Source organism: Panthera uncia, chromosome E1 (genome assembly GCF_023721935.1).
Source record: "Panthera uncia isolate 11264 chromosome E1, Puncia_PCG_1.0, whole genome shotgun sequence".
Taxonomy (NCBI): Eukaryota; Metazoa; Chordata; class Mammalia; order Carnivora; family Felidae; genus Panthera; species Panthera uncia.
The window spans coordinates 44,312,802-44,328,815 of record NC_064814.1 but is presented as its reverse complement, the minus strand read 5'-3'; the positions used below and the strand labels follow the sequence as shown (position 1 = coordinate 44,328,815).

General features: G+C 51.3%; 1 protein-coding gene and 1 long non-coding RNA gene across 2 annotated transcripts; both read left to right on the top strand.

Moving 5' to 3' along the window:
• Positions 1-1,811: 1,811 nt before the first annotated feature.
• On the top strand, positions 1,812-7,367 carry LOC125926871 (uncharacterized). Its single transcript, XR_007459187.1, has 2 exons — positions 1,812-2,915; positions 4,954-7,367. It is a non-coding gene; the product is annotated as an uncharacterized LOC125926871 (long non-coding RNA).
• Positions 7,368-8,628: 1,261 nt separating this feature from the next.
• TLCD2 (TLC domain containing 2) lies at positions 8,629-15,698 on the top strand. The gene is made up of 4 exons (XM_049636757.1): positions 8,629-9,034; positions 9,388-9,470; positions 9,674-9,756; positions 10,321-15,698. Exons 1-4 carry the CDS (start codon positions 8,865-8,867, stop codon positions 10,771-10,773), a joined length of 789 nt encoding a protein of 262 aa, XP_049492714.1. The 5' UTR covers positions 8,629-8,864; the 3' UTR covers positions 10,774-15,698.
• The last annotated feature ends 316 nt before the right edge of the window (positions 15,699-16,014 follow it).

Here is a 16,014-nt window from a genome sequence, read left to right as displayed (position 1 = left end):
AAAAATTTTTAATAAAAACAACATAATCCTTTTTTAATCCCTACAATAAACTCTGAATTTATTATTCACTCTATTTTGTGGATGAGGAAATTGAGGTGCAGAGATGTTGAGCATCTTCAAGTTCAGAGCTGGTAAGAGCTGGAATTTGAATCCAAGTTTGTTGATTTCGGTAGTTCTCAACTGGGGGAGATTTTGGCCCCCAGGGGACATCTGGTAATGTCCTGAGACATTCACGGTTGTCATAACTGCAGGGTGGGGGTGTTGCTAATTCCATCTAGTGGACCAGGGATGCTGCTAAAATATGCTACAAACGACAGCCCCCACAACAAGAAATTATCTAGCCCAAAATGTCAATACTGCTGAGGTTGAGAAACCCTGGACTCAAAGCCTGTGCTTTTGCCCAATGGGGTGGGAGGGGTGAGGGGGAATGGAGAGTTAGCAGAACAAAATGGACATGGGCCTACTCCGAGGGTCTTGGATAAGAAGGGAATGAGACTTCCACTGTAAGGATAATGGATAATGGGGGCAGCTGGTGAGGTTCCTCTTTCTTCCAAGCTTGGCCAAGGCCCTGCTCAGTTTCTCCCAACCTTGCCAAGTCAGTCCTGGGACTTAACACTAAGCTTGTCCTGGAATGACCCTGACTCCCTGCTCAGGGCTGGGGTAAAAATATTTACCTGGGTCTTCCTGCAGGACTTCCCAGCCAAAGCCTCTGGTTTCTGGGATCAGTGCATTCCACTTGCAGTCTCTGGGAGGCTCCACATTAGCACGCCTGCTGTGGAGGGTGAGAGTGTAAATAAAAAAAGGGCCAGGTGGCATCTAAGTTATAAGTGGAGTGAATGGGTGAAGCCAAGAGAGTCCCATTAGCTAGTCCCAGTGTGGGAAGGAATAAGGCAACTTGAGTAGGGAGTAGGGGGCAAATGGCCTGCGGAGCAGGTTTCTGGCCCCAGGAAGCGTTCTTTCCATGGCTATTCCTCTCCTCTAGGTTTGGTTTGCAGCTTCGCTGGACCTTTCCCAGTACCATTCCTGGAGCACCCACACACCCAGCCAGCCACCATTCTGAGCCTCCCCAATACTGGCCTCCTTCTAGACCTGGGAAGGCGGGTATGAGCTGAGTGTGAACTGGCTGTGCAGACAGGAAATACCGCTCGTTCCAAGCTCAGACCTCTGAAGAGCTAAACAGCAGATGGGAGGTTGGAGGGGGGGAGATAGTCTTGGAGTGAAAGAGGAAAGAACATACAAGCAGGTCCCCCATATTTGGGGTTCCATCTCCTGTCTCTCCTGAAGACCCAGGAGGGTTGGGGCGGAGGTAGAGTGGGGGGTGGGGTGGGGATAAGGGGATGGAGGAGGGCAGGCCAGGAGGAGGATGTGGTAACAGCTGATTCGTCCCCTGAGGTCACACTTTCCAGCAATCAGCTGTTACTGGGGTGGAAGGCAGGAAGTTTCCTTAAAGGCACATTGTTCTGAACACAGGCTGGGAATTCTGGAGTTCCTAGGAACCACAGCAATTACTTGGTGGAGCCTATATTTGATACAGAGGAACTGTCTCTCACCCCAGGCTGATCCTTTTCGGTATCCTCATACTCAACTGGGAGTCTATGGAAAAGTCACGGATCCTGTCTACACGTTCCTCTTTTTTGGAACGGGGCGGGGGGGGGGGTGATAAATTGCGATGCGTCCCAGACTTGGCCCTTTAAAAAAGCGGTTTAGCAGCTTTTGCCAAGTCATTGGGTTCCTCTTCGTTTTGCCCATCCCCCGCCCCCCTAGGCTCTGATTGGCCCCTGGGGAAAGGGGCAGCCTCCCCATTGGTCTCTACCTTTGAAATCTCTTCCTAAGTAGGCCCGAGTCAGTGAAAGGCTTCTGGAGGGCGGGACAGAATAGGGGTATTAGGCGGAGGATGGGGTTACTTACCAGTTGACACTCTGGCAAGACCCATCCCCTAGTTTCCCACCACCAGTCTTGCTTCTACCCTCAAGTGAGGACTGTACTATGAATCTTTTGTTAGGAAGCTGCTGCTTGAGAGGCTCTGCCTCTATGCGACTGGGACGAGACCTACTCTACAAGAAAAATCTCCTGGTTATTAAGAGCCCGCCAGGAGAGGAGGACTAGATCTCTCCAGTGAAAGCTGGGACCAGGAGAGGTGGACAGTTTTCCCTCCCCCAAAAGCCCTCAAGAGTCCTCATCCAAAGGAAGAGTCTGCTGCCCGGGAGGCTGATTTCCACCTTCAGTTCTACCCACTCCTGCTTCGCCTGCTCCACCTTTCCCTAAAGAACTATCGCCTCATACACAGAGGTCAGCGAATCCATTTTGGGGTAGTGTAAAACAAGCACGCACGGCCCAAAAAAGGAGGGGCTGTAGCCCTTTAAGGACTTCGCCAGGATGGATTCGGAGAGGAGTTTAAAAATGCCAACTCACAGAGCGCGCTGGATTCTGGGAACGAGGTGCCAGACCGAGAACTACATTGACCAGTGTGCAACGCAAACACACACGCCTTTACTTCCTTTTGCTCTTTAGGACTCTGGTTTGACGTAGCGCTCCTCAAAGCAAGCTGCCTTAGGCTTATGGCTCAGCCACACCCTTTCACCTATTGGTGAGCTCGTGAGTTGGTGGGCGTGGCCTAGCGCAGCTCACCCAGGCAAAGGGGTGGCCTCCTTGCCAATCAGAGCTAAGACGGCCGGAGAGGCGGGACCTGGGCGAAGTGCTGGCGCCCCAGAGTGGGTGTGGTCACGCTGCCCAGCAGTGGGCGGTGATTGGCCCTGGGCGGTGCAATCGCAGCTTGTGCGTCACGACGCCGCCAGCTGATCGGAGCCTGGAGCCGGTGTGTGCTGGGCGCAGGGAAGACACAGCGCCGCCGGCCGTGGGGGACGGACGCACTGATTTGCTCCCCTACCCTCAGCAGCCCCCCCACCCAGCACCAGGTGGGTGTGAGCTGGGGTCTCCGCCGCACAGGAGGGAACCGTGCTAACAGGGTAACGGGGGAAAGTAGGGTCCTGGTGGCCACACCCTGCCCTTCCGGGGGAGGGGAGAGGGGGCGGCGGGGGTAGGGGAGCTTTGGGGCAGAGGGGCCTGAACTGACTGGAGTAGTGTGGCAGGAGGTTTAAAGAAGGAGCCAGGACAGCAGTAGTGGCGGAAGGTTTTGCAGAGTGGCTAAAAGGGAGACGAGGGGCTGGAGGGCTGGGGGCAGCTAACCTGGGCGCCCCCTGGTCAAAGGATATGAGAACTGGCCTTCTAGCTTGCGGAGGGTTTGGACGCGGCGGGTAGTGAGGAGGTAGTTTTCCTTTACTGGCAGTCAGTGGGTCAGGGCCAATTGAGCGCCCTGGCAGGGAAGGGGTCTCTGGGCGGGCCGGCCCCTCCTCTCGTTCCCTCCAGGGGATGTTATGTAAGGGGGGAGGGGAGAGGAGTAGGGGGCGGCGGTGCGGGGGCCTTATGCAACCCAAAGGTTAGGGTTTCACCGCGGTTGGTGGGGGAAGCGGGCTGGAGGAGGACCTGGAAACTCTAACCCCCCCTCCCCAGCCTAACTGGCCGTCTTGGGCCCAGAGAAGGTCACCTCTGCACCTCCCCCCAGCATGTCCGGTTGTGGGGCCCCTAGCCCAGGCCTGGCCCTGACCGCCTGGGAAGCCGGCTGACTGGGTGGGGCGCCTGGGTTAGTCATCACTGGGCTCCCTCTCTCCCCACCTCTCGGCCAACTCTTGGCCCCTCCCTATGGCCTCTCGCTAGGCTATCGCCCCCACCTCCCTCCGGCCCTAGTTACAGCCTCCAACTCATTTGGCCTGTCATCCTGGCTGTCAGACTGGGCTAGGAATTGTCAGGGTGCCAAAGGGTTGATGGAGCAGCTGGTCAGAGGGTCAGTGCCCTGGGCCCACCCCGCCCTGCAGCCAAGGGCACCTGCTTGGCACAGACTCTGAGCAGCCGCTGAGTCCTATGGGCTGAACAGAGCTGGCTCAGACAGAGGAGAGTGGGAAGGAGTTGGACTGGTCACCTGGGGGAAGGAAGATACCACAAAGTTCATGTCTCCCAAGAGGGTTTTGTAATTTGAAAACCTCCCACCCCCACCCTAGTCTTTCTTATCCACTGAGTATAGAAGTCTGAAAGCAAGACTGCCTTGGCCGCTCACACTGGCATGGGCCATGCCCTTGGACTGAGTGTCAGCACAGACCCGCCCTCCCCAGCTCACAGCCCTCTAGCCTGCCACGCCCCCAGCCCCCTCCCTGGGCCATGCTGCAGGGCCCGGCTTTTCCTGCTGATTCATGCGTTGGAACTGTGGGGGCGGGGCTTGGAACTTGGAACAAAGTTCAGACATGGAGGGGCCGGCAGACAGCCTGGAATTCATACCAGATGTACCCGGAATGCGCAAGCGGAATGCCTGGCATTTGAGAGTCTTGGGGAAGCTGCCCATCCACCCTGCCCATACCTCCCTCCCCTCCAGCCTTTGGTCCCCTGTCCTCTCCTCACAGTCCCTGGAGCCTCTGCTGGCCTTCCAAACACTTCCTTACTCTTCCCCAGATGTAGGCCCCCAAAACTCTTCTAGCTGAACTCTTTGGGAACAAGTCAGTTGGGCTGAGCACTGAACTCACATTTTTGGACCTAAGGTACAACTTCTCACCAAGTACCTGGGAGATTGGTGGGACGTGTCCAAGGTTCTAAGTCCTGCCCTCTCTGAATGCTGAAGAGGAGGGGCCCTCCGTGGGTAGCTGAGGCAAGGGGTGGGGGGTGGGGTGAGAGCAGGCCTGGGTCTCTACAGCCTTCAGTTCTGGAAAGAGGTGCAAGGAGGTATGTTTAGAGCTGCCTCTTGCTTCTCACTGAAGTTAACCGCTCCTGCAGGCCCAAGTCAAAGCCAAGAACCCTTTGTTACAAGGTTGAGCATCTGTTGGAGCTGGACTTTGATGCCAGTGGGACAGTGTCCCTGTGACATGGCCCTGCTCAGATCCTTCCCATTTTTCTTCCCTTTCCTTTTAGGAGCCTGTCCCTCCCACATCCTCAACTGGCTGAGCCGCAGTAGTTCTTCAGTGGCAAGCTTTATGTCCTGACCCAGCTAAAGCTGCCAGTTGAAGAACTGTTGCCCTCTGCCCCTGGCTTCAAGGAGGAGGAGGAAGAGGAGAAGGAGCTGCTTTCCCCCTCATCTGGAAGGTGATGGAACTGGGGCTGGGAAGGTCAGAACAGCGGGAGTGGTGATGCCTTTTGGAAAAGGGAACCTTGTTCAGTTGGAGACCCTTCAGCCAGATTGGCCCAGCAAGAGAGAACAGTTGTAGATTAGAGACCCTCGTTGGGTTGGGGACTAGATGGCTGTGACTACCCAAGGTTAGTTGGTCTACATGAGTGTGCGACAAAGGGAAGACAATGGGAGCAAAGAAAACTGGCAACACCTGTACTCAGATGTCTTTCTTGACCCTCCTTCCTGTCTCCCTTTCTTTCCTACTGCCTTTCCAGGTGAGGTCCAAAGTAAATTTCATCTTCAGGGAAGAGCTCATACTGAAACTCCCGTCTGAGTAGTCAACCCCATGCTCTTAGCTTTCCCTGTATTTCCTCAGACTGGCCTGGACTCCAGTTACAGGGATAAATCACCTATATGTGGGACCCTTGGGCCTCTTGTCTCAGCTTCAACACCTGTGAGATGCAGAATCATACAGTTGAATGTGCAGGAGGGAATCAGAAGCCTACTGTGCAGACTCAGAGCCCGGGCTCTCCTCTCCCTGTGGGTGGGAACAAAACAGCTTTTCATATAAGCTGTTGCCCCTCCCCCCATCCCTAACCAACACAACCCCAGGAGCTGGGGGTGGGGGGAAGATTAGAGGGAGGGGGCTAGAGTTAGACCAGGGCTAGGGGCTGGAGGAGCTCAGTCTCTACATTGACTTCCCACCATGCAAAGGTGGCCCCAGGTTTCCTCTGCCACCCAAAACAGAACTGCAGCCCCTGATGGGGTTCCAACTGCTGTTCCTCTGTTTCTTCTCTCACTTTACCTTCCAGGATAATTTGTGAGACTCAGCTCAGGCTTACGAGGCAGGAAATTCTCTCCAGCAACCAGGCGAGATGGGTTGTGGGATGTGACCCCCTCTGGGGAATCAAGCTGTGTAAACCTAACACCCCTGGCTCCTGATGCCATGTAACTCTTGGGGCTCAGGCTCTGGTGTGGTTCAACCGTGGCCCAGCCTCCCTGCCTGAAGGTGGCCAAATTCAGGGGCTGCAGAAAGCTGTCCCGCTGTGGGGCACAAGATGTACAGGTAGCTGGGTCCTTTTCTCCATTTATGAGAGAGATTTAGGGGAGAGTAGATCATTGAACCCACCCTTCTGCAGCCTAGGCTGGATGTGTGTGGGACTGCGGCGGAGGGGGTGGGTAGACTGGGTCCACTCATAGGCTGCAACAAAGATTGTTCTGTCCCTGGACATTGCTTCCGTCCTTTCTTCCCCTCTCCGCTTCACTGGCCACAGTGTCTCCCTCCAGCCCTGGGTCTGTGGCTCTGCCATCCTCACCCGTCATGGAGCAGAGATGAGGAAGAGCAGCCTGGGAACACAGAGGCAGGCAGAAGACCAGTGAAGGACCAGGCCCGGAGAGCACAGGGTCCTGTCTGGGCACCCCGCAGAGGGGACCCATAAAGGCCAGGAGCACCCCAGGAGGAGGGAGGACGGCCAGCCTCCATCAAGAACAAGCTCCCGGCCACTGGCTTCATTCACTATTTCTCTCCAGTGTCACTACCTCCCTGAGATATGAGACTGTGTTAAAATGTCCTGTCACTTCATCCTCTTACTTCTACTCCCTACCCTATAGAGTGATATAAAGCAGCCTCAAGGAGCAAGAACCAGCTGTGAAAGGACATATGTAGGGAATTCATAGAAGAAATTCAAATGGATAAAACCATGAAAAACAATGTGTGCTTCATTAGTAATTAAAGAAAGACAAGCATAGCTGAAAGCATTTTTCCCTCGGCAAACTATATTTTAAAAAATAAAAAAAGGAAGACCCAGTATCGGCAAAGGAGCACTAAAATAACACTCCCATACCTTGCATATGGGGGTGCAAATTGGTATAGCCTTCCTGGATGTCAGTTTGGTAGTATGTGTCAAACATTCTAAAAGTGTCCATCGCCTTTGACCTAGTGATTCTACACTTGGGAATTTATCCTAAGAAAACCATTAAAGATTCAGTTACAAGATGCTCACCCCAGCATTGCAATAGAAAAAATGAGAAGCAGTTGTCTGATTGGGAATTCACTTCTTCTTTGCTGTAATGAAAATTTGCAATGGGGGATTGCTTAAGTAAATCATTGTATATCCATCCAGATGGTGGAGTACTGCACAGCCATTAGAAGTCATGTAGAAGAACATTTGACTGGAAAGAAAAATGCTCTTTGAATATTAAAAAGGTTATGAAAATAGTGTCTATTATGTGATCTCAATTTTTTTTAATATGGGTATATTCTTGTATATATAAAACAGATAAAGACTAAGGACATAACTCTTAAATGTTAATGATAGTGATTATCTTTGGATGGTGGAACAAAATCATTGTGATTTTCCTCTTTGGCTTTTCTATTTTAAAATTTTCTACATTGTGTATGGTTCTCATATAATAAATAAAATTTGAAAGAATCAGTGTAATTGTTTTAAAAACTTGGAGAGGCGGGTGTGGAGGAATGAAGGGATGCCCCTAACCCTTTGGACGAAATGGGGTTTTGGTGAAGAAAAGGGGTTGTGAGAATGTGAAGAACTTCATTCTCCAGGAGTAAGTAGCTGGAATCTACCCTCTCCACCTACGAGAAACAGCTCTCTGAATTGCTGGCTTTCAGCCAGCTGAAGAGGTGTGGTGTGGAGTAAGGAAAACAGTAAAAACCTGTCACTCCAGGAGATGGAAGGTGGGGGCGTCGGGGAAGATTTTATCTCCAGGCTGAAAGGTTCTAGAATCCTATCAGTCTTTGATTTTCTCTTTGATTCTGCCCCAACCTGGAGGTGACCCTGCGTGACCTCTCCTTGCCACCTCAGATTGGAAGAGAGAATTCTATTCACCTAACTTGTACCAAGCCCTGGGGGGAGGGGTGCTTTTCAAGACTTGAGCGCTAAGTGGTCTCTTTTTCCCTCCCCTCCTAATAGCAAGGGTCGTCTGTAGGGCCCCCAAAAGCGGTTGGGGGGAGGAGTCCCCAGCGGGTCGCTTCTCCAAAATGGGAGCTGTTGTTCCATTTGAAGGCACTGTGTAAGGGGACAGGACTATTGGGATTAATAGGGTTGCCATGATGTGTTAAAGGTCTGGAAACCTCGCAAAGTGGAAAGGGTGGCTCGAAGGAAATGAGGTACCCCCACAGCTGAGACGGGTTGGGGGTGATGTGGGGCAGTGCGGTGATGTTTAAGCAAGTGGGAGTGGGTGTGCGCTGGCCTCTACCCTCAGGTCGGTGAGCGTGCCAAGAGTGGGATGACCAGCAGGTGAAAGGTTAGTATAGGGAAGAGGAGGTGAAAGACAATGGGGCGGGGCCTCTGGGGGTGTCAGGTGAGTTTAGCGACCTATTTCGGGAGTTCCGAAGGGTTTGGGACACAGGAGTTGGGGAAGAACCCTGTCGACAGCCTGGAAGTCCCCCTGAGCTCCGTTGCAAGGCGTGGTCCCCAGGAGCCCCCAACCCGCCACCCACCCTAGGGCGGGACAGGATCTGTTGGCTGTAGCTCCGGGGCGTGGCTCCTCGGCTGCTCCAATCACCACCTAGCCGAGTGATGGGGGCGTGGTCGAAGCCTAGAAAAGTTAAAGCGGATTCCAAAGGCGCGGTGGGCTGGGGAAGTCAAAGACCCGTTCTTGCGCGAAAACCAACTCGCAGCCCCCGCAGCTGACATTGGGTGCGTCCCAGCTGAGAGCGCCGGCGCCCAAGGGACTAAATCGGACCTGCCAGGCCATGTGGGGGCTCCTTGTGACCGGCGCCTCCTTCGCCGCCTTCCGGGGGCTGCACTGGGCGCTGCAGCTGCTGCCCACGCCGGGATCTGCTGCCCAGGACCGTTGGAAGTGGCGGAACATCTGTGTCTCCCTGGTGCACAGCCTGCTCACAGGGGTCGGGGCGCTGCTCGGGTGCGGGGCTTAGAGGTTCGGGAGGCACCGGGGTGAGGGGGAGCGGTCGAAAGTTGAGATTAAAAGACCCATAGGGGCACCTTCAAGAATCGAAGCAGGACCTTACACAACCCTTTTTCCTTTTCCTTTTCCTTTTCCTTTTCCTTTTCCTTTTCCTTTTTCTTCTCCTTCTCTTCTCTTCTCTTCTCTTCTCTTTCCTTTTCTTTTCTTTCCAAGTAGGCTTCACTCCCTCGAAGCGGGACCTTGAAAGTCTGACACTGGGTGGGGGCTGTGAATGGGTGGGTGAGCGTGCACAGCGGGAGAATGGGGTCTGAGTCTGCACGATGCCGACTATGGTCCCCCATCTCCTACAGGCTCTCGCTGTACCCTCAGATGGCTGCCGACCCGATTCACGGCCACCCGTTCTGGGCCCTGGTGCTGGTGGCTGTGTCCGTGGGTGAGTCTGCAGGGAAGGTTGGGCAGGCTTGGTGGGGAACAACCTTCCGATGGTAATTCCAGGTCCCCAGGGGTCAAATGTTTCTGGCAGCTTTGCTGAAGGAAACTAAAGACCTGGAAAAAGGAGGGGATGAAGATTCCTCTCCAGGAGGTACAACAACTTGGGGAGGCCTAATGGTCCTCCCCCTCATACCATGCCCATAGGTTATTTCTTGGCGGATGGAGCTGACATGCTGTACAACCAGACCTTGGGCCAGGCCTGGGAACTTCTCTGTCATCATTTGGTGGTGAGACTTGGGGAATGGGAGACAGGAAGGGTGGTATGCTCGGGGTGGGGGCCCCCAATCTCTCTTCAGGTTTCTGTCCAGTGACTTTCCAGAGTCTCTGACCCTGTTGGGGCTTGATCCTCCCAACTTTGGGCTGGTTTGGGGGGAGAGGATTGACTGCTAGCCACAGCTGGAGTCTGAGCACTGCCTAGGTAGCTTGGATTCCCTCAGGTGGCTCATAGATTGCAGAAATGTTGAATAGGGAGATTTTCTGAGAAGGGGGAGTCCCAGTACAGGGAGTGGGGATGGGGCATCAAAACCCAGGATTGGAAATCGGGGCGGGGTGGGGGTATACTGTGCAGACGCTGCTGCTGCCCCAGGGGAGACAACCTCTGGGCCGAGGGTTATTATGGAAGAGTTATTTTAATGCCATTTAGGCCCCCAACGTAAGGGTAAGCCTAAAGGGCAGGTTTTTGATAGCATACCACAAAATGCTTAGGAGCCCCTGTCTTAGGGACTGAGATGTTGGCAATGATGGTCAGCAGTTCCTGGAAGGTCCTCTGACCTCTGACCCCTGTTCCCTAGGTAGTGAGCTGCCTCAGCACCGCCATTCTGTCCAGCCACTATGTAGGCCTCTCTATGGTGTCTTTGCTCCTGGAGCTGAACTCTGCCTGCCTGCACCTACGAAAATTGCTGCTGCTTTCCCACCAGGCCCCATCCCTGGCCTTCAGCATGGCCAGCTGGGCCACCCTGGCCACCCTGGCCCTCTTCCGCCTGGTGCCTCTGGGGTGGATAAGTCTGTGGCTGATCCGGCAGCAACACCAGGTGCCTCCTGCTCTGGTCATCCTTGGTGGAACTGGACTGGTGACTGTGGGTGCCATGAGCGTCATACTGGGTGTCCGTATTTTGGTCAGTGATGTCCTACGGTCTCGGCACCACCCGCCCATCCCTGGGCACAAGGAAACCAGGGACACAAGGAGATGTTGTGATGGTGAGCTTGTCACCAGGGATGGTTCCATTCTCAGCCTGAAAGACTAGAGAGAAGCGTCAGGCTCCTCTCCGGCCAGTCCTGGGGGAGACATGGCCAGGACAAGGACATGGTGGTCTACAGTGCACTGTCCCTCGATGGGGTAAGGACCGAAAGGAATTTTCAGTATCTCAATTCCTTTTCCGGCTAACTCACACCCCTCCCCATTCCTAGGATCTAAGAAGAAATGCTGATGCTCATGATGGGTGGGAAACCGGGATCCTGGGCTATTGTTCACTGAATCCCATCATCAGATGACCGCTTCGTCCAGCAGACTAACTCAAGAGGTACAGCCAGTTCTACCAATAAGAGGTGGCAGGAGGCATGAAGCTAAATGAAACTACCAATGAAATCCTTTGCTTTAGCATGGGAACAGGTGAAGAAAGGTGAGGTCCTGTTAGGATCAGAGAGATCTGGCATAGAGGGGGTGGGGTCAGAGGAAGAAAGACCTCAACTGTGACCAAATTCTAGCAATGGGAGGAGGCCACACAGGTGCTATCAGTAGCCAGTGGGGGTGGACATAATAGTCACCAAGAGACAGAAGAACTGGGCCACTACAATTGCTGCTGATATTTCTGGTTCTCAAAGCCACACTACTGTGTTTGTACTTAATGTTAGTTCTACTGCTTTAAAAAAATTTTTTTCTTAAGAGAGAGAGAGAGTGTGGGGGAGGGGCATAGAGAGAGAATATTTTTGTAATGTTTCTGTATTTTGAGAGAGTGCATGCAAGCAGGGGAGGGGCAGAGAGAGAAGGAGAGAGAGAGGATCTCAAGCAGGTTCCGTGCTGCCAGCACAGAGCCTGATGTAAGCCTCCATCTCACAAACCGTGAGATCACAAGCAGAGCTGAAATCCAAGAGTCCGACGCTTAGCTGACTGAGCCACCCAGGCACTGAGAGAGAGAAAGAGAGAGAGAGAGAGAGAGAAAGAATCTTAAGCAGGCTCCGCACTCAGTGTAGAGCCCAACTCAGGGCTCAATCTCACGACCCTAGGATCATGACCTGAGCCAAAATCAAGAATTAGATGCTCAATGCACTGAGCCACCAGGTGCCCCTGCCTTCATAATTTTTAAAAAGTCCAGCATCTTCCTTTTAAATTTTCTTAGTATCTTCTGATCTTTTCAAAGATTCTTCTTTTTTAATTTTTTTAAATGTTTATTTAGTTTTGAGAGAAAGAGAGTGTGAGCAGGGGAGGAGCAGAGAGAGAGGGAGACACAGAATCCAAAGCAGGCTCCTGGCTGTGAGCTGTCCCCACAGAGCCCCACACAGGGCTCGAACTCAAGAACCGCAAGATCATGACCTGAGCCAAAGTCAGATGCTTAACTGACTGAGCCACCCAGGTGCCCACCAGGTCTGTCTTCTTAAGACAGCACTAAAGCCCAGAGCCACGGCAGGGACTCAAACACCTGATCTGGGTGCCGACTATAGGGTTTTCCCAGGCCCTGTCTTTCATGGAAGAATGAGGGCAGAGGCAGAAGTAGATGAGGGAAGGCTTCCACTTGGCTGCAGAGGGACTAAGGTGTATCTGACTCCCTTCCAGGATTCCTTTGCGAGCTCTCCCTCTCCTTTCTCCCCTAACACTTCTGCTGCGCTTTTGTTTTTCACCACACAAAATCTCTTTTCTTCAGGCAGAACAGCCAGGTTATGGGAAGTGTAGAGGGGATTAAGTTTACTATTCTACAAAGCAATGGACAGAAAGAGATGACCCTTAATCATCTACAGAAAAAAATACATGAGCAGAAGCAAGAGACAGGAAAATTAAAACAAAAAAATCCTGCCCCAATGCTGAGCTAGAGAAAGACAAAAGGGATAGGAGAAGTGGACATACATAGATCAAGGGACAAATAAAAGGATCACCTGTATGGAAGAGACAGAGGTGAAGACAGATGGAGGGCAAGACAGGGAATCTTTGGCGGAAACGTTGAGAAAGACCCTCATGGTTGCTGACAGGAAGCAGTCACAGAACTGGTAAAATGGTCATAAACAAAGAGGACAAGGACGAGGAAAATCAGTATAAAAGCTGACAGGAAGGGCCCCCAAGGGTGCAAGGCACAGATGGTTTAGACAGAGAAATAGAGTGAGTGACAAGGAGGAACGACCCGACTCAGGAGAGATGGAGGTAACAGAAGCCTTTAGAGAGGTTAGCAGAGCGAGAGAAGAGAGAGGTGGAGATAGAGGCTGAGGGGGATTCGTCAGGGGAGCTGAGAAGCAAAAGAACAGAAGGTGGAGAGGCACTCAATGGGAAGATTCACTGGCAGAAAAAGAAAGTAGGAAATATGTGGCGTTGGGGACAGAAAGACAAAGGACAAACGGCTACACTGTATAACACAAAGCCAGAGACTGCCAGGAACTGTTAGGCAGAGACTGGTAGGAAGATGAGGAAAAATAAGAATCAGGGATGTAAATTGACATAGAAGAATAGGCAAAGGGACTGAGGAGAACCACAGAGGGTGAAAGAAGGGGGAGGGGTGGGTGGAGAGGGGAGCAGACTGAGTAAATAAACATCCAAAGGAAGGGGCACCTGGCTGGCTCAGTTGATGGAAGATGCGTGATCTCAGAGTTGTGAGTTCGAGCCCCACGCTGGGTGTAGATATTACTTAAAAAAAAAAAAAAAAATCTAGGCGTGCCTGGGTGGCTCAGTTGGTTAAGCGTCCAACTTCAGTTCAAGTCGTGGTCCCAGGGTTTGTGGGTTTGAGCCCCACATCAGGGTCTCTGCTGTCAGCACACAGCCTGCTTTGGATTCTTTGTCCCCCTCTCTCTGCCCCTACCCCACTTGCTCGCTCTCTCTCTCTCTCTCTCTCTCCCCCTCTCTCAAAAGTAAATTAAAAAAAAACATTAAAAAATAAATAAAATCTAAAACAAACAAAAATGCCCCAAACCAAACCAACAAAACATCCAAAGGAAAAATCAAGGAGAAGGAGGGAACAGATGAAGAAAGAAAGAAAGAAAGAAAGAAAGAAAGAAAGAAAGAATAGAGATAGGGAAAAAAGGAAGGAGGGATAGTGACAGATACCCATCAGAGATCATTAAAGCACAAAGTGGGTGGGGCACCTGGCTGGCTCTGTTGGAAGAGGATTCAACCCTTGACCTCAGGGCCAAGAGGTTTTTGTTTTTTGGGTTTTTTTAATGTTTATTTATTTTGAGAGAGAGAGACAGAGAGAGAGACAGAGCACAAGCAGGGGAGGAGCAGAGAGGGAGAGGGAGACACAGAATCTGAAGCAGGCTCCAGGTTCTGAGCTGTCAGCACAGAGCCCTACGCAGGGCTCGAACTCACAAATCGCGAGATCATGACCTGAGCCAAACTTGGATGCTTAACTGACAGAGTCACCCAGGTGCCCCTCGGGGTTGAGAGTTTGAACCCCATATTGGGACTAGAGATTACTTTATAAAATTAAAACGTCTTTTTAAAAAAAGTTTATTTATTTATATCTCTAAGTTTATGTATTTATTTATTTATTTGGGAGACAAACAGAGAGAGGGAAAGAGAGGCTCCTAAGCAGGCTCTGCACTGTCAGCAGCTCAAACTCACGAACCACAAGATCGTGACCTGAGCCAAAATCAAGAGTCGGACGCCTAACTGACTGAGCCACCCAGGCACCCCCAAAATTTGAAAATCTTAAAAATTTCCAAAAAGCACAAAGGGAAAGAACAACACATAGAGGCTGAGAAGAAATTGCCACAGTTGGAAGCAAACACAGGCAGACAATAAGAGCAGAGACATCAAATGTAATCAGACAAAAGCCAGAGAGGCAAAGGTATAGAAGTTGAGACAGAGAAACAAAACAGAGTTGTGTCAGAGAGGTTGTCCTTGATAGAAGTAGTATCTTCAAAACTCAATTCGCCATCTTAACTGAATACCTTCATTAACAAAAACACTATCTTGAGTTTTCAAAGCAAAAGAAATGTGACAAACTCACGGAAGAAATCCGTTCCCTAAGTATGTGTTGAGGTCAATATTGATTTGTTCCAAGCCCTGCATGTTTTCTTGTGCTGCCGACACAAGTTTATGGTTCAAGCGAGTACCCCTCAAGTGACTAATTGATAGTATCTTGTGAGAGATGCCAAGACCTTGACCATTATGGAAATATAGCTGTTCCTGTGGGTTAACTAGTAAAACTTGTACAGGAAGGGTAAGATTAGCTACTAGGTAGGGGTAGGACATAAGCAAACACTTGAAGAATTTGGGATCAGACAAATTTTCATCACAGTGACCCAGTGAAACTTCAGGAAGGCAAGACTGCATTATGATTGTAATTGATTAAGTAGATATCTCATCACAGAGACCAGTTATAGATGGTGTGGACCAGATATAGATGATGGGAATTGGAGAGGCATGGTCAGTTGGGTCCCTAGAAAAGAGAAACTCAAAAATGCAGAGGTTGGCAAATGCTGCATTTGGTACAATGAGTTGGGTCACCGTGGCAGTGACCTGTCAGACCTCACCATGGCCTAGTGAAGTGGCCCTCAAGACTGACTCCATGCCTACCAAGCTATCGGCTGATGAATTATTTGTCCTCTGGCACAAGGGAGTGGCTTCCGGGATGGGAGACATTGATATTTTATAGTCTTGAAACACTATCCTGATCATAAATTAATAAATTGCTATGCACATAATTGCAGTCTTTTATGAATGCGGTTTCTTTGAGTCATGTTTTCTTGGTTCCAATGGCGGTCTGATTTATAATGAAATGCTGGACTGTGGAAGCTTTGCCTTGGGAAGGTCTCGTCTTGGCACCAACTTTTTGACCCACAAAGCCCTAAAGTGTTGGAAGATCCTCTACTATCAAGAAGCAAACCCAGAGCACCTGGATGGCTCACTCTGCTAAGCGTCGACTTGGGCTCAGGTCATGATCTCACGGTTGGTGAGTTTGAGCCCTGCCTTGGGCTCTGTGCTGAGAGCTCAGAGCCTGGCGCCTGCTTCGGATTCTATGTCTCCCTCCCTCTGCCCCTCCCCCACTCATGCTCTGTCTCTCTGTCTCTCTCTCTCTGCCTCGCAAAAATAAATAAATGTTAAAAAAAAAAAAAAAAAACAACCGCGGGGCGCCTGGGTGGCTCAGTCGGTTGAGCATCTGACTTCGGCTCAGGTCATGATCTCGCGGTCCGTGAGTTCAGGCCCCGCATCGGGCTCTGTGCTGACAGCTCCGGAGCCTGGAGCCTGTTTCAGATTCTGTGTCTCCCTCTCTCTCTGACCCTCCCCTGTTCATGCTCTGTCTCAAAAATAAATAAACGTTAAAAAAAAATAAAATTAAAAAAAA

Bases quoted from the DNA above. Each gene is read 5' to 3' on its own strand.
- TLCD2 (XM_049636757.1), top strand. From the start codon at position 8,865: ATGTGGGGGCTCCTTGTGACCGGCGCCTCCTTCGCCGCCTTCCGGGGG. The intron at 9,035-9,387 runs GTGCGGGGCTTA...CATCTCCTACAG, and splicing joins GGGGTCGGGGCGCTGCTCGG to GCTCTCGCTGTACCCTCAGA. The intron at 9,757-10,320 runs GTGAGACTTGGG...CCTGTTCCCTAG, and splicing joins TTCTCTGTCATCATTTGGTG to GTAGTGAGCTGCCTCAGCAC.